We start from the raw sequence: 23,604 nt of genomic DNA on the forward strand, positions 1-23,604 counted from the left end.
TACGCTTAATTAGCATTTGGTTATCGTTCACAAAGACGCGAAGATTAGCGGCTGTTTCTTTCTTCCGTTTAGTCTCTCTCTCTCTCTCTCTCTCTCTCTCTCTCTCTCTCTCTTTCCCTTTATCTATCTGTCTGTGTGTGTCTCTCCATCTCTCTCTTTTTCTTCTTCTCTTTCTCTCTTTCTCTTTCTTTCGTCATGAAGAGGAACAAAAAGAAGCCCTCGACTCGTCCCATCGGCGCTTAATGCCTTCTTTGCAGTATGCAAAACTTTCAATTAGTCTCCGCGAGCTCTCGACCTGACTCTTGACTTTACCCTTTCCCCTTTTACCCCTTTTCAACCCTTACGAATTCACCTTCGCCGTTACTCTCCACGTTGCTCCGGGTCGTGAAACTTTCGTCGTTAATTATTTTCCGTTTGATATATAAAGGGGATCCTAGGCGAACGTCCTTTAAACATAAGCCCAATTCTCACTCTACGTTTGATTGTCGTTTTTTTATTATCCGTCTATTTTTCTATTGTCTAATACATTCTTTTAGTTAACATCTGCCTTTATATTTTACATTTATCCCTTATTTCCCCGTCTTCGTCTTTCGTCTTTTTTCACTTTTCGTCTCTTTTACCACATCTTTTTCCTTTGACTTTTTACATGGCACGGGAGCAGCGTTGCGGTTCAACGAGCTTTACAGATTACTACTTTCAAAAAGAAAAATAATCCTACGGCGAAGAAGTTGCGGGCTTAACAACCATCGGTTTCTTTCTACACGAATATTTCCCTACAGTCTCCTTTCCTACGGCACTATAATTTACTATGAAAGAAGAAAGAAGTTCAAAGAGGTTCTTCTTTTCTTTTTCTTTTTTTTTTTTTTTTTTTTTTTTTTTTTTTTTTTTTTTTTTTTTTTCTTTTTTTATCATGGAATGAGAAAGTATTAATTAGTTAATTTGCTAACTAATAAGTAGACTATTAAAATCGAAATAGTCTTACTGTCCTCTTTACATTTTATCGTCGTCCCTTGAATATTCCCTTAGTAAATATGAAATCTGACATTTGAGTTTCTCGTTACCGTCTTGTACTTTTATCTAGAACTAACGAGTTTCTTTTCACCCCCTATACCCCCTCCCCCTTTTGTCTCCTTGTCTCGTTATAAAAGAAATATAAGTGAATTAAAAGAAAAAGAAAAAAGAACAGAAAAAAAAAATTATAAAAATAGGAAGAACAAAAACAAAAACAAAAAGGAAAGAAAAAAGAAGAAGAGAAAGAGAGAGAGAGAGAGAGAGAGAGAGAGAGAGAGAGAGAGGAAACGAGTTAGAAGAGATTTGATGAAGCATCCACCTGTAGCACTCTCGGTATACGTGTTGGAACGTGATCTTTGAACTTTGAACTCGTCGACGAAAGCGAAGATCGGCTCGTTATCGTGCGGTGAAAAATGTCGCGGAACGCTCTCGAGAGTACAAGAGCTGCCTCTCGAGAGTTAACACGTATATATATATATATATATATATATATATATATGTATATATGTATATCGTGGGAGTGGGAGAAGGATAGAACTATAGGAAAATACAATTGCTGAGTAAGGTTTGCTTAAATTAGTAATTAACGAATTAACGTTCGTGGTAACGCAGAACATAACGAGGTAGATGCGCACGAGCAAATCCGCATGTATATATATATATATATATATATATATATATATATATATATATATATATAGTCGAATAAACGAGCGACCGTGGTACGTACCATGAACAGTTTAGATTCGGTAGTGAATTTCGGTTTCCAACCAATTGAAAGACTTAGGCCGGTTCATTGTTCACCGATCGATACCATTTTGATTCGATCGATTATTCGCTCCTATTTCCAATATGTCGTCCATTTGCAATCTGATTCATTACGCTTCTGGCATCGTTCAAAAAGCTTGTCTCGGCCCCGTTGACGCATTAAACGTCAATCTCGATTAACGTTGATAACTCTCGTAATCCGACGGATCGATATATCTTGCTTATAAAGCAAGCTTATCTCTCGACCTTAAATCCCCTTCGACCTATCTATTTGTCAAAACGAAGGAAAACGTCTTCCACGACGAATCCTTCGATTACATAAGAGCTACCAATACGTTCCCTTCTCTTAGGCCCTTTTCTTCTCTCTTCTTTCTTTTTTTTCTTTTTTCTTTTTTTTTCGTCTTCGCAATCAATTCGTTTATGTCCTTAACGCTTGCGTATCCATAATCTTTTTGTTTACCTTTTTCTTTCTCTAGTTTTCTTAGACAAAATGTTTATATCACCGATGTTCTGTCCTTGATTATAACGTGCCTTGTTTTGTTTTGCGAAAGGATCAGTCGTAATTACATCGTGGCAGAGCAAAGACGTAGTTAATGTCTTGTAAGATTTTAAACTTCCTTTCTATCAAATATAAATATATATATATATATATACATATTAATTAATTAATTAATTTAAAAATAAATTAATAAAATATACGATAATACATTTTTCGAATTAAATCTTTTCATTTTGTATCTTTTAATTATTTATTCTTATTTCCTTAGGAATACAATAACGAAGATATTTCCTTTAAGACTTACGTTCATGGCAAAAGAAGAATTTCTCCGTAGAATGGGTACGAAGAATTTTTTTTAACGAAACGAAAAGAAGATCTCAAGGATCATAAGGCGAATGATTTATTAGCCACTTTGCAAAGCTTTTTTAATATATCTTCCTTCATAGATACATACGAACGTCTTTCGGAAGCCGTATGATATTCTAACTTCTTTTCCTTTTTCTTTTTTTCTTTCTTTCTTTTCTTTTTTCTTTCTTTGTATTTTTATTTCCTTCATTTTCTCTCTCTTCCTCTCTCTCTCTCTCTCCCTCTGTCTCTTTTATCTTCTCCATTACAAATTTTCTAGTTGGAAAATAGAATTTATGATAGTTAGCTCGGCATGATGTCGAAACGAATATACATGCATACGTCTCGTCAAGCGAGTTGAAATTCATCGATGTTATACACGCTAAATGACAACGACGAAGATTCGCTGATTGGATTGGTCCAAAATCTGTCACTGAATTATATGACCTATGTCTACTCGATCTATCGATGCGAAACAGAAATTATCGTTGTACGTATCGACGATATATCTCGATAATAACGCACATTTGATTTCGCCTCGCTTAGTTTTTTGTTTTATACGAAAGCTTTAATCATTTATACATTGTTGATAGAGTTCGATTAAACGAGAATACAAAACGTAACAAATTTGCTCGACGTTCGTATTGCTTCGTTTTCGTTATTAGATTTACATTAGTACGTATGATTGAGCGTATTCTATGATTTCATTCGTATAAATAATAAGTTGTTCGAAGTAAATAGTAATACCTATGAGAATAAAAGTATATATATATATATATATATATATATATATATATATATGAGTACATATGAGAGCCGTTTATTATGAAAATGGCGTAAGTCAATTTTACTCGTTAACAAGATATTTAATCGTTTTGCTTTTCAATCGATACGAAAAATATTCACAAATGACAAGTCATCAATCGCTAATCAGAATTCAATGTTTATGACATATAAATGTTTTAAGGCATATGTATATATTAAAATGTTATAAGGCATATATATATATATTAAAATGTTATATAGGCGATAAATCATATCTTATTTCGTACATATTTTCTCGTATTTAAATAAATAATTTAAAATCGAATTAATCGTAAATAATTTTGCATATCCTTTTCTCAGGTAATAAATATCAATTTTCATTACAGTACAAACGTCGCTTTTCTCATTTGCAGAGATTAAGGACTAGTGAATTCTTGTGTAGCGTTTTATTGGTCCTCGGATTTATAGAGGATATAAATTATTCTTGTAGGAAGGTAAACGAGTATTAATTGTACGAGGTAGAACCAAGAAAATTTCTTACGACAAGGCCAGGGACGGGAGACGATGTTGAAGAAACTTTTGCCTCTCTTCGTGACACGTTGGAGTGAATTTATATTGACTTTAGTTTACCACAAACTTGAACGTTTAATCCCTTGTAATCGATTTCCTGTATAATTTCCTGACTCTCCTAAGGATCGTCAAATTTTCTTAAACCTATCAAACTCTAATCTCTTGCGTTTAACGACAGGTAAATACTATATCAACTATGAATTTTATTACAAGATAAAAAATATTAAAAAGTAAACGAGTCGTATCGTTTATTTGTTCGTAGATAGAAAATAATCGTTCGACGATGAAATATCGTATAAGGATAGAAAATTAAACGAAAACGAGCAACGAAGTTTTATCGAAACGACGAGAAGAATAATCAGAACAATAATTAGTAACTTCCGAATCCGCGCCGGAAATTGCTGCAAGGCGTATCTACTGGTACAGAGTTTCAGTCTCGATATGACCGGCGCAACGCACGCGTCCTAAATATCTCGTCTACGTTCATTAATACGATCGATAAACGAACACTATTTTTATCTTCGATCATATTAAACAAAAAAATATTTCTCTTCCACTATATTTTTTATATTTTCGTCGACTATATTCGTAAAAAATTTATCTTAACTTTTTATCATTTATTTGTATAAAAATTTATTACGTACCTCTATACATTTATATATCCATAGATAAATATCTGTATAAAATTTTTAATTAATTTATATATCATATAAAATACGCAGCTAATATATATATATATATATATATATTTAAAAATAATATAATATTATAGGATATTTTTATAAAGGATTTCTATAAGTTGAAAAATATCTTTCCGTTTACATAACGACGACCAACGTCATCTTCTTTCTTTCTTTTATTTTCTTTCCTTTTCGTTTCTTTTTATTTTTGCTTTTCTTTTTTTTCTTTTTTTTCTTTTTTCTTTTTCTTTTTTTTTTCTTTTTATTCGATCGAACACGCCATTCCACCCATCGCTATCGATAACGACGTTACGTTTTCAGCCGGTATTCGATAGATCAGAGAAGGGAGCTGGAGCTTTAACGACGTACGTTCTTCTTTTCTGCTGCCTACGCGTCTCGTTAACGATCGTCCTTTCGTTGACGACCTCACTGAACCAGCTTCTCTCTCCGTGTGATCACTGTGCTCTTTGATGTGTAAGTATTGTGTGTATTTTGACTCGTTAGTATTTACTCATTTTGTTAAACTTTTTGTTTTATAAATTCCATGTAAATCGATAGAATTTTTTGGACTTTTTATAGAATTTTAACAACGTTCTTCTCTCTCTCTCTCTCTCTCTCTCTCTCTCTTTTTTCTTTTTCTTCTCTTTTTCATTAAATCTTTTTTATTGTTTCTTTGTATGTTTTTCTTTCTTTCTTTTTTTTTTTTTTTTTTTTTTTTTTTTTAATACAGATTTTTTAACATCCTACGGGATTATAGGAAATATTGAAATGACGTATCCCTTTTCAAACTCCTCGACCGAGAAAAATCTGAATTCAACGATTTTTCGGCCGAAGAAATGGCAGCGGATACGTCCTCGAATTTTATATTGCACATCTATCTATCGTTCGAACTATTTCCAAGGGAAGAGCTTCTGAGCTTCTATCCGTGAGGAAGAAGTTGTAAGAACGTCAGGAAGATCCTACCTTCCTTTTCTCGAAAACAACTTTCATATTTCGACGATGCGCGAGAGCGCGTAGAAAAGAGCAAAGAAATACTTTCTTCGACTTATACAAGAGGCTGCTTTTAGCTAGCGTAGGAGGAAAAAAAGAAAGAAAGAAAGAAAAAAAGAATAAAAAAACAAAGAAGAAAATAAAAAAAAAAAAATATCATCGATACAATTTTGCGGAATAATCATGAATATATTTTATTTTCCATGTTAGAAGTTTTATAACGATAAATCATTTCACTCAAATGCTATACACAACGATGATTATGATACAATATTACAAAATGTTCATTTTCATTTATAATATTTTATAATATCGTTAAAACAATATATATCTATAAGGATATACTTATATATATATATATATACTTGTTAGTTAATAATAATAATACTAATAAAAACGTGAGATATAAAAGCTGATAGAATAACGTTCAAAGAGTTAGAATAATAAATAATCTTTTATATCGATAAATTGTAAAGATTAATTGGAGTAGAAAAATAATTTATATTTACAATAATGTGTTCGTACAGTAGTGTCAGATTTCTTTAAAAACGATGATAGAAACTTTGGTGTGGAATTAGTAGAAAGAATTTTTGAGAAAGAGTAAATATTCATTATAAATCGAGTGAAAGAAAAGTTTATTGTTTAATTAAAAAAAAAAAAAAAAAAAAAAAAAAAAAAAAAAACGTTGTTTAATATACGTCGCTAACCGAATATGAAGTCTCATAGTTACGAAGCGAATGATTTTCTTTATGATTATCTAATTCTTGATCGTGATCATGATCGCGATCTTGAATTTGAACTTGGACGTGATCTTGCTGAGAATAGAAACTGGTTGAGGCATGATCATTCTTACCGGAAGTATGAACTATAGCGTGAAACCCATCTTTATCAGCGTGATAATTGACAATCCTTAAGGCACCTCCGGGTTCCTTTACACTATACTCGCCAGATACACTATGACCTATTAAATTAAATGAAATCAAATGAATTTAATTTTGTTATTCACAAATCAATCCCTAGATCTCATTATATTTGTCATTTATTTTTCTATAGATAACGTTACTCGAATTAAATCAATTTTTATCCGATCGAAATACAGAAAATCCAGCAAGTATTTGATAAACGATGTTCGTTATCGAAGAGCAATTAAAAAAAATTTTCAACTAAAAATTATTAAAAGTAAACGAACAATTTTGTAGTAAAATAAATTCAAAAAATAAAAATATATATATATATATATTTGTTTCTTTTTTTTTTTTTTTTTAACTAATAGATTTTTATCGAAAAATTAATTGTACGATTTCAAATATAACAGATTAAGATTGAAAAATTTTTAATTGCGATAAGGAAAACTCAACTTATATCGTTTATATAATAATTATTATTTAACTTACCATTTCTTGATTCTTTCTGTCCATGAAAATCACCGGTATGATGATCCTCAACACCATAAGCGAATTGATACTTGGGATTCGCGATGTAGTCGAGAGCATCTCCGTGATCTTGAAAATCCTGATCTTGACCGATTCTTTGAGAAAAGTGATTGTGTTGATTCTTGAGAAAAACGTACGGTACTTTCACTTCGTATTCCGGGCCTTCGACTGGTCCGTGAAAATGTATGTAAGAACTCGCTAAGGAAACTTGTGGTTCATTGTGCGTCCCCGTTTCATCATCGTCAACAGGTATCACGATTGTTTTCGATCGATGGATCATCGTTATGACGAAAATTATGATCACCTTAAATTAAATGGAAGAAAAAACTTGTAAAAAATTATATTTACAATAATGTGTTCGTTTTATGTATATATATTTTATATAATTAATTCAGATCGATATTATTTTATATTCGTGAAATTTATTTGAACAGATTAAAAAAATTAATTTCAATAATTTCGTTGGAGCATTTAATTAGAAATAATCGTAGACAATTTGTTAAATTTCATTTGTACATTCCTATTAATATATTCATCTCTTTTAGAATATTCTATTAATTTTTCGTTCTATCTTTTGTTGATCGATTATGAAGGAAAAATGAAAAAAAAAAGTTTTCTAATTCGATTTTCAATTATATCGATTTAAATCACTATTTCGAGGCTTTACCTTGAAAGATATCACTTCCATTTCTATATATTAAGACGGTCAGGTGAGAACTGTGACTTTCCAATGTGTTTTCCATGCTTTTATATGCTAGTCTTACGATATTCTATGTCCACACATGGATATATACACATCGTTGAAAGAATCTGTTTGTTCCGTATCATCGCTTTAACTTGTCGGAGAGAAGCGGCAGTTGTCGTATGTAATTTCTCTCTTGAGTCCACCTCCTCCTTCTACTCCTCCTCCTACTCCTCCTCCACTTTATATATATATATATATATACATATATACATATTTTTTTTTTCCTAAACTGACCAACATTAACAGTAAGCACCAGATGTTATAAGAGCGACTATGAACGTCGCTCATCGCTACGAACGTACCCAGGATCCAACTTGAAAGATTATCTTTCTCGATTCTTTGATCGTACGATATGATAAAAAGAAATTAAAAAAAAAAAAAAAAAAAAAAAAAAAAAAAATAAAGAAAAGAACAGTGAGAAAAAATTGTGAACTTTTTTTATTTTTATCAATCGTTTATTATTTTTTTTTTTTTTTTTTTTTTTTTTTTTTTTTTTTTTTTTTTTTTTATTTCAAATCTGAGGCCGATCGTCAAAACAGTGATTTTCAAGTTAAAACTTTATTTACTTTGTTCTCTTTTTTTTTTTTTTTTTTTTTTTTTTTTTTTTTTTTTTTCTATCTCAGAACCGAGAGAGATCAATGTAATAAATTTCGAAGAAATTGTATTCATCATAATCGTCTCGCGTTACGTAAATCTATGTTATAATAATATAGAATGAAACAAATTTATGAGTTAGATCATTTTTGTTGTAATCATCGGTATGTTCCTTGGAATAGTTTTAAATGGAATATCATTCAATCGAGAAAGTTATTGGCAAAGTTGTAATTCGAATGAATCATAAAAGCAAATTCATAGTATTTAATAGACGAGAAACATAGTTTTCTCATTTTGGACTGATCTAATTTGGTCTACTTTTCTATATGAGAGTCTGATAGAAATGAAATATCTTTCAAAAGAAATCTAACGAGATTTCTCATTGGAAAGAACGAGATTACATTTATCTATAGTGCATCTTGATTATTGAGAAATTTCAATAAAGAAAAATTTTTATAATCCGAAGAAAATTATGCTATAAGATTTCTAACGATGTTCTATTAAAATCAATTAACGAAAATCCTTCGAAAATTTTCACCGTAACGCTCGATAATCAATTCCAATTTGAAAATTAATTTTGCTTTGTAAGAACCAAAATAAATGATCGAGTAAATGAATAAATTAATTAAATTAATTGAAAAAGAAAGAGAGAGAGAGAGAGAGAGAGAGAGAGAGCTTTTAATTACTAATTAACAAAAAGATTTACTTAATAGCACAGCTAAAATTATAATCAAAAAGTAAAAATGATATAGTTATACCTGTACCTGAATATGTATACATATATTCTTATATTTTTTTTTTAGATAGATTATGATTAATGTGTATTCATGAATCGAATATCGTGTTAAATTAGGATAATTTATTCACTTTCACGTGATAATACGTACATACATATACATATTCTAAAATTACATAAGCAATGTCCGAAGAAAATTGACAAAAGCCTTTTAGAGAGTCGATGGCTCGTTTAACTAACATTAAAATCATTAGGAAGTCTCCTTGGAGGTATTAATTTAGCAGAGCATGTCATTACCTAGCCGAGAAAAGGAAATAATTCGATCAAAGATAATGGCATTTCCATTCGATGAGCTCCATAATGGCCGCATCGTATTTCGCCTAATAAGCCAATCAACGGATCGAAACTATTATAATGAATTGACAAGGGTTTGCTATATCCTCTTTCTCTTTCTCTCTCTATCTTTCTCTTTCTCTCTCTCTCTTTCTCTTTTTATCTCTTTCTTGTCTTCTTTGACTTTCTTCTCATCGCTAATTGGATCTTCTTTGTAAAAAGTCTTTTAGATATATAATAGATATATACCTACATATACATATACATATACATATGCACACACATAGAGACATATATATATAAAGACTATTGTTGTTGTATATGTAAAGATTATATAGTGTCGTACGATAAAGTTCCTTTGAGAAATATATATATGTATATGCGTAGTCGTATAGTTATCAAATACAGAACGAGAAAGGCATTATAGTATTTTTCGAGTAGCTTCGTGTCATGTAAATTTTATCAATTAAGATTGATTACATAGTCAAATGAATTCTCCTTTTTCTAATTGTATGAATACCATCAAAAGTATCTATGTATGTATGAATGTACATATATATATATATATCTACCGTATCATCTAATCAAGCACACGTTTTTCATTTTTCAAAGAACGAAAGAGTATTCTTTCGTTATCCCATCGAGCCTAGTATACTCCAATTATCCTTTTAGTTCTCAAAATAATAACCTTTAGTCTGAAGTAGATACGTTAACGAATCCACAAATCCTATGTAATATCGCGTGTCCATTCCTTGATAGAAAAGAAAGAAAGGAAGAAAGAACAAAATAAATACATCTTCAATAAGATATTTATCTGATAATTTAAATTCCTTAAAAAAGAGACAGAGAGAGAGAGAGAGAGAGAGAGAGAGAGAAGAGATATAAAGAGTAAAGGAGATAACATAATTGAAGATCTTTATTCTAAAGAATATTTCATATTCTTTGCGTTGGTTAACAAGAAGAGATTTTTCTAGGAGTCTTCGATGATTGAGGAGTTGGTACGTTATTATCGTTCGATTTGAAGGAACTTTTGGAGAATATTTTTAGAGTATGTAGGGTATATATATACATAGAAAGAGAGAGAGAGAGAGAGAGAGGGAGGAGAGAGATTTAAAAAGAGAAAAAGACGAAAAGACAGAGAGCGAGAGCAAGAGCGAGAACGAGAGATGGTGAAGTCTTCTCTCATTCTCGTCATTTTTCTTTTTATTTTCCCTGCGGAGAAGGCTATCCTGAAAGGCTGCGAGACCGCGTCAAGTGCAAATTGCAGTAGACATTCGATCTAGGTCACGTCGGTCTACGAACGGACGAACGTGGTCGGGTAGGTACTTGATGGTTAAACGAATCCACGAAGGTGGAAGAGAACAGGTTTCTCTGGTCGCTTCTCTCACTCTCTCTCTCTCTCTCTCTCTCTTTCTCTCTCTCTCCCTCTTTCACTATCATCTACCGATAACGTACCATCTCTCTCGAGCCTCTTATCATAGCTTTTGCGCACAAACACGTTTATACATATACACGTTTAACGATCGATCTCTTTGATTTACGATCTACGATAGTGTTCTACTCACATTAAAGCCGTTTAACGTTGGTAAGCGACGAGTAAACGAGACGGTGATTTGAACAGAGGAATCGGCTCTTGTAATCTCGCATTCCTAACATATCTCTCGATTGATAATAAGCTATTGTTTAGCTTAGAAGAAATTAAAACATAGAGAGATTTTATCTGTATCTATGAGAAAATATCGATTGTCGTTGTACTTGCGATTTTTTAATTTTATTTGTTTTTTTGTTTGTTTGTTTGTTTGTTTGTTCTTTCCTTTTTTTTTTTTTAATTTACGATCTGTCGTAGAGATATGATGAAATAAAATGAAAAGTGTTATGCCGGGTGTTCCGTTTCATTCAACTTGACCAAGTTAAATGTCATTTAATGTTTTTTTATATGATACAAGAAATATCTCTCAGGACAAAGGATAATCGTTTGCTTCGATGAAATGATTATTATGATTATTGATATATTTTTCCCGAGGTCATCGTTTTCATCATTTGAAGACCATTTATACTTTTTTTGTAATGATTTATAACACGATTGACCAGGTCAAATATATAACTAAAAAAATATATATATATATTTAAAAATAAATCATACAAATGTATGGATCTCTAAATGATTCTCAAAAATCCATAGTTAAGAGTAAAAATCTATAATGTGATATTTCCATCTAAAAATGTAATTGAAATTTTAATAAATGTTTGACAAAAGAAACAAAAAAAGAAAAAAGAAATTAATTTACAATTAAATTCTAAATAAATAAATCTAAGTGATTAGATAATATAAAGCGGTGATTATTGATTATGATAAAAAGAAAGCGAGAGAGAGAGAGAGAGAGAGAGAAAGAAAAAGAGAAGAGAATATTTTTAATTTCAAAGTCTACGACAAAGACGTCCTCGACCATTAAGACAATACCATGAAAGAAATAAACGCATAATACTTGTACTTACACTCCACTTGCATCTTTCGTCGACGTTAATGACGACTTGAACGTATAAACGTAGAAACGTACAAACAAGTAGCAATGGGTTTGGTATTCGTAGCCGGAAACGGAAACATTCCGTTTTCCACGAGCGTGCAGCAGCAAGCTTATTGCGCTCGAGTTGTCAGGGGCTCGATTAAAATTCTCCTCGAAATTTCTCATTCGTCTAGCAGACTACGACTACGACGACGAGGACGAGGACGAGGACGAGGACGACGACGACGACGACGACGACGACGACGACAACGACAACGACGACGAGGACAACGACTATGACGACGACAATGTTCTACACGACTTTAAAGTCTTGGAATTTCTACTTACGATTTTTCACACTATCCACATTTCATTCTCTTTATTTTTGTGTCTGTCTCTCCCTCTCTCTCTCTCTCTCTCTCTCTTTTTGTCTATTTTTTGCATACATTATTTCTGAACGCCAACAGAGTAATTGACAGAGAAATGCTCGATCCAGGAGTAGAATATATGTAATCCTTTTGATATTATATTTTTGGAGAACTTTTCGGTGACACATTGGACACGAAATAATTTCGTGAAAGATCTCTCGTGAAAATGTTTAATATACGATAATGATGATGATGATGATGATGATGATGATGATGATACATTAAACATGTGAGTAACAATGTATACCTTTATATTTCTTTCATTTTTTTTTTCATCCTTTTTACTTTTATCAAAAGTTTTTACGAAACGTACAATCGTTATTATTTATTATCTTACCTTCCATACAATCGTTTACGATTTTTCAATGGTTTCCTCGCGAATATCTCGTTCATAGAATCTTCTATTCTATGCTTTAACTTGTTATTATTTTCTCATGCATTTTTCGCTATCGCACATACAATTCCAAATATCGTTCGTTTTTCGAGAAAGAGAAAGAGAGGGGAGAGAGAGAGAGAGAGAGAGAGAAAGAGGGAGAGAGAGAAGCATAGAGAAAATGGAATTCAAAATGGAATACTATCGATCTGTTATCGTCCATTCTTCCTATAAATTAAACGGCTGTTACTATTTCCATATGCATGGAAACGTTTTTCCATTTATTTTTACGTTCATGAAAACATTCGCTGACGTTTATACGCGGAATTACAGTGACATAGAAACATATACAAAACTATAAAATAAAAAATAAAGAAGGTTTATTCAAGGCGAATGGAAGAAGTATAGGATGACAAGGGGGATGGGAATTCTTAATGAGACATTTTAGTTAATTGATCTTCATTTGATGCTAATAAAATTAATGGCTCATTGAATTAAGTGTTTCGAATCGTTTTATTTTTCCTTTTTTTTCTTTTTTTTTTTTTTTTCTCAATTTCAATTATAAAACGAAGAAATAATATTGAATAATAGATAAGAAATGATGCTGATGATAAGCTCGCGAATAATCATTCGTTTGTTTTTAATAGAAAGAATATAAAATTTTGATTGACTCTGTAAGAGGATGTAAATTTGAAGTGATATCATAATGATGTGGTGTATATGTATGTGTACTCATAGGCGTACATGTATTTTTAAAATCTCATCTCATATTTTTGGAGCAAAATTAATTGTCAGTTTGTACTTGAAAATTAAAATAGTTAACTAAGCATAAGCTGTAATATAATACATAATTACATACATACTAGTGTCTACGAGTTATACGTACATATGTATACTAATTGCAGTGTAATTATATTAGTCTCAGTTATATACTAATTACAGTATAGTTAAGCTAACAGATCTATGTTATAAACTAATTATGGTATGATTCAAGTTACATACTGATTAGTATAGTCGTACCAATACAATTTATATATATATATATATATATATTAATTACAATATATGTATCTATGATATATATATAAGTTACATATTAATAATAGTATAATTCTGTACAAAATATATAACGATTACGATATGCATAATTATATTTTAAATGTCCTAATGATTATTATTAATTTTTCCTTTTTTATTTTTTTATTTTTGTTTTGTTTTGTTTTGCTTTTTCTTTTCTTTTTTTTTTTTCTTTTTTTTCTTTTACCTTTTTAATAGCCCTTAACACGCAAGCGTTCATTGTAAGTATTTTCTTAGAAAAAAAAAAAAAAAAAAAAAAAAAAAAAAAAACGAGTAGATTTTTAAATACGATACGTAAATCAAAGTTCAAGATCCCAATTCACTTATTTACACTTGTCACGCTTGCTCGCTCAAGCGCGAAGCTTTTACTGTAAGAGTAAAGATAGTACAACTCGATGTGATACACTCGCGTTGCGAACTTAAGACCTGTTGATTGTACCGAATCTAGTCCTCTCTAAGATAAACATAAATATGTATATACGTTGACAGGTAAGTACTCAGTTATTCACTTAAACCTGTAGAACGATCATCTAAAAGAGAAAGATATTCATGAAGGTCTCATCGATGGAAACGAAACGAAGATAATTCGTCGATGATAAAAAAAAACATAAAATGTCTTTCATCTTTTTTCATTTCATTTTTTTTTTTTTTTTTTTTTATTTATCGAGTTGTAAACATTAATTTCTTTTTTTTTTGTTTTCTTTTTTTTTTGTTTCCTTTTTTATTCACATAGACGAAATATAATTAGATTGGCCATGAAATATTTCACGTTAATTAACCCGAAATTGTGCACAATTTTCCGTTGAAATGGAAGGGATGAGATGTAATTAAAAAAAAAAAAAAAAAAAAAAAAAAAAAAAAAGAAAAAGAAAAAACAAGGAGAGAAAAAAAAAAAGAAGAAAGAGATAAAATTCATAAATTCCATTTATCGGTCAGATTTTAATTAACTAAATAATTTTCGACGTTCCCTTTTTTTATTAATTTTTATCGAGAGAGAGAGAGAGAGAGATAGAGATAGAGAGAGGGAGGGGGAAGGAGGATGGGGAAAGAGAGGGTAAATGTTTGTAATAATATTCGTATTAGTTCGAAAATTTCACGACAATGTAATAAGACATCTTTTAATAATAATCAATAATAATAATGATTAGTGTGATATAAAAAATTATGAAAAAAAAGAAGAAACAAAGTATTCGTACGATATCTTTCGTTAGAATTGTCTTTAAAATTAATTATAATAAAATAATAAATAAATTTAAAACATTCTCATGTCAAACTCTCTTCGTTCATCATATTATTCACGTTTAACATCATAATCATTGAAAAACCATACGACCGTACGTTTAATCTTTTACACAATAAAGTATATTACAAGGCGGAAGCACTGAATAATCGTGTTCGAGCATAAAAAGCGTAGCTTCCATTTTTATAAGCTGTCAAAATGAACCATAAGCGTTGGAGAGAGAAAAAAAAAGCGAAGGAAAAAAAAAAAAAAAAAAAAGACAAAAATAAAATGAAAAAGCAAAAGCAAAAACAAAAAGAGAAGGAAGAAAAAAAGTTGGTCGTAAAAAAATTTTCTTTCGCTAAAGAGAAACTTTAATTTTTTCTTTGGTTTTTCCCTTGGCAAAATAAAAAATAATTTTTCAACCTGGAACAATAGGTCGAATTATATCGGCTATCGCTAGACAATAACGCGATTAGTTTCAAAGGAATTTCTAATTGAATTAACGCGTGGAGAGTAAAGGGAGGTAGTGATAACGGTGGGGAGTGGCAGTGGAGGGGGATGGAGAAGAGAGGAAAGCAATAGCACACGCCAGTATGATAACGCCAAAGTCTTGGATGATGTCACGTAGATCGGATAACGAACGTTCGAATCGGATCGACTGAGATAAGCTTGGATCTTGCCGATCCTTCGTACGAACAATGTCTAAACGAAACATCTAAGTAAATATAGGTGAAGGATAGAAGAAGTAGTAAGTACTATCAGAGAAAGACAGAGAGAGAGAGAGAGAGAGAGAGAGAACATTACTAGGAAAGAACAGTTTGATAACGCTGTGAGACACGGTCATTAAATTTAGTTCGTATCTTAATTAAACTGGCCCGTGGTTTAACCAATTTCTTCATCGTCCCTATATCTCTCTTCAATCTCTTGGGGATGTCGAGAATTACTCGTAATGTAGAAACTTGTACGTACTCGTTGAATTTCGAACTAGGTGGCTATTAACTTGTCGTCTAGAGAAATATCGGTCACTTTGAACTCGGTATATCATCGTGGGATTCGATAAATATGGTTTATCTTATTCTTTAACTTATATAAAGAATTATAATTGTATTATATTTTAATAGGTCAAAGAGAGAAAGAGAGAGAGAGAGAGAGAGAGTGAGAGAGAAGGAGAGACTTTTCTTTCTTCCTTTGCCTCATTACATTTTCTTTTTTCCATATAGTTTCTCCTCCCCCCCCCCCACAAAAAAAAAAAGAAAAAAATAAAGAACTATTCAGTTATTTATACAAACTCTCATAGCGAGCAAAGTAAAATTGAGAATAGAAGATTATTAATTTTAAGTAGCTTAAGGAATAAATGACATCATTAACTTTTGCGAAATAGGTTACAGCAGTTCTTGATTCCTTAATAAAAGGACAATGGGAAAAGGTAAAAAGAATTTCTACTTTAAAATAAAATGACCCTTTTTGGTGAATTCTATCGATCGTTTGAAGAAAAATCTTTCTTTCAAAAAAGATAATTTCACGTTCGTATTTTAGATTTTATTTTTACAATCAAACCGAAGTAATATAGTTAATTTGATTTCATATCATATTTCGCACTCGTCAAAGTTTGTTGATAATCCAATGCAGTCGAAGATTTCGCGTTTAATTAAACTTCCAAGTAATCTAAACCGCAGTAAAATGTTATCATGGTGGATTGATCATAAAGGTAGACACGAACAGATTATCCTTACTTTATAGAAATTATTTTACTTTTCTTTTTCTTCTTTTTCTTTTTTCTTTTTTTTTTTTTTCTTTTTTTTTATAAATAATAATAATAAAGTAAATGAGAAAATGTTTTTCTTTGCCGATCACTTCGACGTCAGATTTTTTGATTTTATTGAAATTTAATAACCTAACATAGTTTTTCAGCGATATTTATAAAAGCTTTTATATGTCAATCAAACGATGAGCTGATAGTTCGAACACGATAGTCCATTGTAAAATATCTATAACAGAATCATATCGATCTTTGATTATCCTGCCATTCGCGCATTCAGTTTTATCGTTGAAAACATTTACTGGCAAATGTCATTTATAAACTAACAGTTTAACTTGATTTGTATTCGCTTTTTTATCCTTTTTTTTTTTTTTTTCTTTTTATATAGAAAATATGATACAACAATAACGAGGGACAGATCTTTGGAAAAAAAAAATATCTATCTCATTATTCGATTATCCGAATATATTTATATGAGGTATTGATGAAATCGATTCTATTATAAAGGTAGCATTCGAGTGAATAGATAAATAGAGGACGTTTTACCCTTTACAATGATATTTCTTTCATTTTTCTACGACTTACCATTGCAGAGATATTCACTTCGAAAGATTTTCATTCATATTAAGCGTACAGTAGTACTCGTAGTAGTAGTAGTAGTAATCGTGAGTAGTAGTAATGAAAGGTACTACGTCTGTCAATTGATCGGTACCGTACAATTCCAAGAATTTATATAGGTCAGTGTGTCAATATCCATTTAAATGGAATTATAAATGAATGCAAAAATATATGTTATTTAAAAAGGAATATCTTTGGAACTAATAATCACAGAGACTTCATAGAAAGATCATTTAAAAGGGCAAATTTTGCATTATATTTTTAAATATATCGGTAATAGTTAATTAACAATTTGTTATAAACAATTTGTTAATAAACAATTCGTCATAAATTATTTTTATAAACAATTTTATTTAAACTTTCATAACATAATGCATTTATTTTACAAGGATAAGTACGTGATTTGTTATAAAAAATTTGTTATAAATAATTGTTATAAAGGCGTATGAAGAACGATGAGAAAGAAAATGAAGGAAATTCTTTATTAGTAACAAAAATAAGATACCAACGAGATTTTCCGACCAATAATTTCTGGACACATTTAGATTTACTTGTGATAACTATGCCCATAACCACCGTAGCCAAAACCACCGCCACCGTAACCACCGTAACCACCGTCTCCATGACCATCCGTGTAACCGCTGCTGTCGCCATGACCTCCAGAACCACCGTGACCACCGTGTCCACCATATCCGCTACCGTAACCACCACCTCCGTGTCCCCCGCCTCCAGAGCTACCCCCATGACCACCGCCACCATAACCACTCCCATGACCACTACCTCCGTGTCCTCCGCCTCCAGAGCCACCCCCATGACCACCGCCCCCATAACCACCACCGCCATGACCACCACCTCCATGACCACCACCTCCGTGTCCTCCGCCTCCAGAGCCACCTCCATGACCACCACCTCCGTGTCCACCGCCTCCAGAGCCACCCCCATGACCACTACCTCCGTGTCCTCCGCCTCCGGAGCCACCCCCATGACCACCTCCTTCAGTAACACTATAGCCTCCGCCACCAGAACCACCATGCCCCCCTCCTCCTCCATGTCCACCCCCTCCTCCATGTCCTCCACCATGTCCACCTCCTCCTCCAGATCCACCATGTCCTCCACCATGTCCACCGCCTCCTCCTGATCCACCATGCCCTCCACCATGTCCACTTCCTCCTCCAGATCCACCATAGCCTCCATGTCCTCCACCTCCACCCCCGGATCCACCATAGCCCCCATGTCCTCCACCACCAGAACCACCATGCCCTCCACCTCCTCCACCGTGTCCACCCCCTCCTCCAGATCCACCATAGCCTCCGTGTCCTCCACCTCCAGAACCACCGTGCCCTCCGCCTCCTCCACCGTGTCCACCTCCTCCCCCAGATCCACCATAGCCTCCATGACCTCCTCCTCCAGAACCACCATGCCCTCCTCCTCCTCCTCCTCCTCCGGATCCACCATAGCCTCCATGTCCTCCTCCACCACCACCACCATCACTTCCATGACTATAATCCCCATGGTGTCCATACTCGTAATGCTCGTAATAATGCGTCGGTTGTTTGTCCGATCCGAAACCATTTATATCGGAATCATACTTTACGTGGAAATAACTTCCGTCCGAAGTATAATCAGCTGGTCGTCCACCATAGTTGATTGGATCATGTCCGCTGTATTTACCGATCAAATCGGTCACTGTAAACGTAAATTCAGATAGGATAATCAATATGGGAAGGTTCAGGGGAAAAAGTTTCTAGAATAATTTATCTTCGTTAACAATTTAATTACCTTCGTCGCTATCTTCGCTACGAATAATCTTCATACTGCCATCTTTAATTACGTAAGAAAATTTATACGACGGATCGGCCACATTATCCGTCCATTCGAGCTCCCTCGTACCCAAGGACGATTCCAAGATGACGCAGATGAATCCGCAGGTATAAAGGAGAAACGAAAGCTAAAACACATAAAACAAAAAAAAAACAATAATAATAATAATAATAATAATAATAATAAAGATTGCATTGATTAAAATAATTCTCGTTTTTTTCTTTTTCATTTTTTTTTTTGTTATTGTTTCTTGTTTCTATCTTCTTTTTTCTGTTTTCTTTTTTTTTCTTTTGTAACTTAATAATAATATCGTTTGAAGACCTTGGCAGCCATCGTTGTTCCCCATCAAAAATATTATACCAGTTTCGTTCTTTCAACCTGATTGGAAACTGTTATCCTCTTGATCGTTCTACTCTGCTTTTATAGGAAAATATTCCCCGTTCATATTACGTAGCAATTTCTTTCACGTCTAAGTATCTTGTTTTTCGATCGCAAGTAAATTCCCCGATAATACTTGCACCTTAACGTTCTAACTCGATTATTCAATCACGCATTGATCACAGTTTTTACTGTTTTTTTCTTTTCGATAATGGTTTTAAGCAAAGAAGTCGGCAGGCTTTAACAGACATTCAACCATTGTCGTAATCCGTCTATTTATGTTCATAACATTTTCCTGAGTTTTAAAAGTTTACTATTATTGATTTCAAATAATGATTGAATTGGTAAATGTTAATGATTTAATTATGTATATATTATAATATATTAATAATACAATATATAATTATTTATATATGTATAATTATGTATATATAATTATATATATATATATATATATATATATATATATCTTTCTCTCTCTCTCTCTCTCTCAAACGTATAAGAATAATTCAAGTTTCGTCCTTATCGTCCTATTGCGACCTATATATAATCGAAACTTTAGGGAGAGGTATGGGGATGAGGGTGGGTAAGAAGCAAATCGTTTTTCATTTAGAGAAAATTTTCTGGGAAAGTCATTCGTTAAACTCTAACACGCGACGACTCTATGACGTTTAATAATAATACTTCGAAAAGTTTTCTCTCTCTCTCTCTCTCTCTCTCTCTCTCTCTTTCTCTCTCTTTCTCTCTCTCTCTCTCTCTTGCGCGCGCACTGTTTCTCATTCTGTTTCTCTTTGTCTACCTCTCGCTCGCGCATTCGCACGCGCGCGGATATAACATGGGTTCCCTTTTTCAGAGAGGATAAGAGAAATTAATAAAGCTCGACGAAAGGAACTTTATATTCCTTTGTTCGATATTAATAATACAAAAACGTAAACGCGGTGAGGTAGAATAATCGCGTAGGAAGGTAAGGGAGAGAAAATGGGAAGGGGTTGGTGGGAGGGGGGAGGGGAGGGGGCGGCCATAACGGGATACGATGGGAGAAGTGAGAGAAGCTTTTTCGTTAGGAAATAAAATTAAATCTCCAAAGGTGTCGTTAAAGCAAGTCTAGTCGCTTCTCGATAAGGTACTTAAATATCCCGGAAGCTTAATGCTGGTGCAGATTCATGAACCTCCTTAGACATCCATCGAGTTTCTTATGAGAAGCGACGCGATGAAAGAAAAAGAGAGAGAGAGAGAGAGAGAGAGAGAGAGAGAGAGAGAGAGAGACAAAGAGTAAAAGTGAGATTTTTCTTCTTCGATAAAAAGTAAAAAGGACAATGTCTCGACGTCAATGAGGGCGTTAAAACACGTTAAAGTTCGTTAATCGATCCTTAGAAAATTTTTCGTGGAAAGGTCTTAGCTAGAAAGATTTACTTTATGTGAAAAGGACAAGGAGATGGAATGAACGCTTTCGAGGACAACGTCAAAGAGTTATTTGGGATAGTTCTTTCTCTCTTTTTCTCTTTTTCTTTCACTCTCTCTCTCTCTCTCTCTCTCTCGCTCTCTCTTTATCTCTCTCTATGTATCTATTTCTACTTATATCTCTTTTTCTCTATATGTCTTTCTTCTTAATCTTCTTCCCTTTCATGTTTCCTTGGCGCATCTCAGATTTAGAGTTCATCCTTGCTAGCTGACAGTTGCCATAGCACTTTACTGATACTCATAGTATCTCTCATACAGCTAACGCCTTTAGGGATCATCTACAGGCCAGTGGCCGTTCCAGTTTATCTTCTCTCGAAATAAACATCCTACAGGACTGCTCTTCTCTCTTTGCTTCTGTCGTCCGTTCATTGGTTTACTTCTCTTCGACGTTGATCTTCTGGGAATACCTGCTCGTTGACGTTTCTTCGACAAACTCAGCAAAAGGAGAAATACATATATTATACATGCAGACACACATACACACACACATACACATATATGTATAATGCATATGTATAATATATATGTGTATATAAAATATATATATATATGTGTGTGTGTGTGTGTATATGCATATATCAATATATAGTAAATTTATAAAGAGCAGATATATTCAAGTAAGTAATTAATGTCCACATCGTTCGTAGATATTACTCACTTGTCTTTTTTCTTTTCTTTTTTTTTTATTTTCCTCCTTTTTTTATCATTTAATCCAATATCAAGTTAACCAATAAAATTGACTAAACGACAAAAAAAAAATTTAATTAGCGTTACTTGGAAAAGATTAAGCCCCCCGTGACATAATAAATAATTGATATTTCTTCTTTTATTTTATACAGAAAATTCGTTGGACAAGTTGAGCGTGTCAATGAAATGCGTGTAAAAGATGAAAAACAAAACGATGAGAAGGAAAGGAAAGACAATAAAATGGACGAGATCTCGGTGCAACAGAGAAGAAACAATCTGACCGGATATTAAATCAAAGCGGGTCAATTAATTATTTTCCAAGAGAAGAAACGGGACACCGAGCGAAAGTCACGCTTACAGGATGAAAGTTCTTAAGGGGGAGTAGTAAAAAGCTCCCGCAAACGTGGTTGGAACAAAGACGGGTAAAGTAATTTCCTTTAAAGCTTGATTGAAGGAGCTTCCGCGAAATAATAATATGAAACGAAAATTGTTGATCGTTGTTTCTTTTTCCCGTTGCCATTTTTTTACCCCAGCTTCTTTTTTCTTCTTTATCCGGGGTTGTTTTTTTTTTCTTTTCTTTTCTCGTTTATTTTTTCTTTTTTTTCCCTCTTTTTTCCATTTTTTCTTTTTTTTTTTTTTCTTTTTTTTTTTTTATCTTTTTTTCCCTTTCGTCATTTGCATATTCGTCGTGCCGGGTTAACGAAAACGCTATGTGAGTAAAAACTGGGACGATTTACGGGCGGTACACGTCGTGCTGATGACAAATATTCACAATTCGATGGCGTGATAAAACAGAATTTGCGCGGACGGGCTAACCAGCCCACCGAAAGCACTCTCTCTTGTTTCCCCTTTACCCTTGCCAGTACTACCACCATCATCATCATCACCACCACTACCACCACCAGCACCACCACCACTTCTCCTTGTTACGTGTATCGCGTGAATCGATAATTTGTCACGTTGCCATATCGCGATGGCGTAATTAAGAGTCGGCGCCTCATGAATTACAACGACGTGCGAGTAATTCTTGGCTTACCGCGCAATCTACGCAGCCTGCACATTCCTCGAGGATGTGACACAATTGGGCTATTATGGTCATTCGTTACACGACGTAATTGCATTCAAGCTCGTGTCCCTCGTATTGTATGTATTTTCGCGTTTGGAAACAATTGCATTCCTGTTACAGACTAATTGTTCGCACCTTGAGAATCACAATTTTGTTCAATTTATAACGTTTACACGTGAAATTTCCTCGAGGAATAATCGAACTCCTTTTGATCAGAATTGTATCGTGGGAGATATAATATATATATATATATATATATATATATATATGAAGTACTATGTCGTACAGTTTAGATAGACCGAGTAGAGTCTTTTCGAGTTACCTTCTCGCTAGACAGGTGTAGAACGATCACGTCAGTAGAACGATCGGTACGTGAAACGATGTGTTGCTTTTACGACTTTGCGGAGCTTCGATTCGCCCACCGAGAGCCATTAAGCTTTTACGATCGATGATCTTCACGATATATTTCTTGAACATTCGAGTAGTCTCTTTCTTCGCCAAACACATAAGAGAGAGGCAGACAGAGAGAGAGAGAGAGAGAGAGAGAGAGAGAGAGAGAGAGAGAGAGAGAGAGAGAGAGATGTATTGATGAGATTGGAAAATGGATTTTCAAAAAAAGAAAAGTAAAAAAAGAAGTAATAGAAAAGAAGAAAAAGAAAGGAAGGGAAAAAAGAAAATGTAATTTGAAAATATTTGTATTAATATATAAGGCATTATAATCTTAATAAATATGATATTAAA

General features: G+C 32.9%; 1 protein-coding gene and 1 long non-coding RNA gene across 2 annotated transcripts in view; one reads left to right on the plus strand and one right to left on the minus strand.

The window, feature by feature from the left end:
• Positions 1-21,682, plus strand: part of LOC124956737 — a 35,276-nt gene extending 13,594 nt beyond the window's left edge. The window contains exons 2-3 of the long non-coding RNA XR_007103358.1: positions 4,960-5,112; positions 21,297-21,682. This is a non-coding gene — a long non-coding RNA (uncharacterized LOC124956737). The remainder of the gene's footprint in view (positions 1-4,959; positions 5,113-21,296) is intronic.
• On the minus strand, positions 6,059-7,883 carry LOC124956736. The gene is made up of 3 exons (XM_047512923.1): positions 7,729-7,883; positions 7,023-7,365; positions 6,059-6,589 (listed from the first exon to the last, which is right to left on the minus strand). Exons 1-3 carry the CDS (start codon positions 7,747-7,749, stop codon positions 6,318-6,320), a joined length of 636 nt encoding a protein of 211 aa, XP_047368879.1. The 5' UTR covers positions 7,750-7,883; the 3' UTR covers positions 6,059-6,317.
• Positions 21,683-23,604: the final 1,922 nt, after the last annotated feature.

The sequence above is a fragment of the Vespa velutina genome, chromosome 23 (assembly GCF_912470025.1).
Source record: "Vespa velutina chromosome 23, iVesVel2.1, whole genome shotgun sequence".
Classification (NCBI taxonomy): domain Eukaryota; kingdom Metazoa; phylum Arthropoda; class Insecta; order Hymenoptera; family Vespidae; genus Vespa; species Vespa velutina.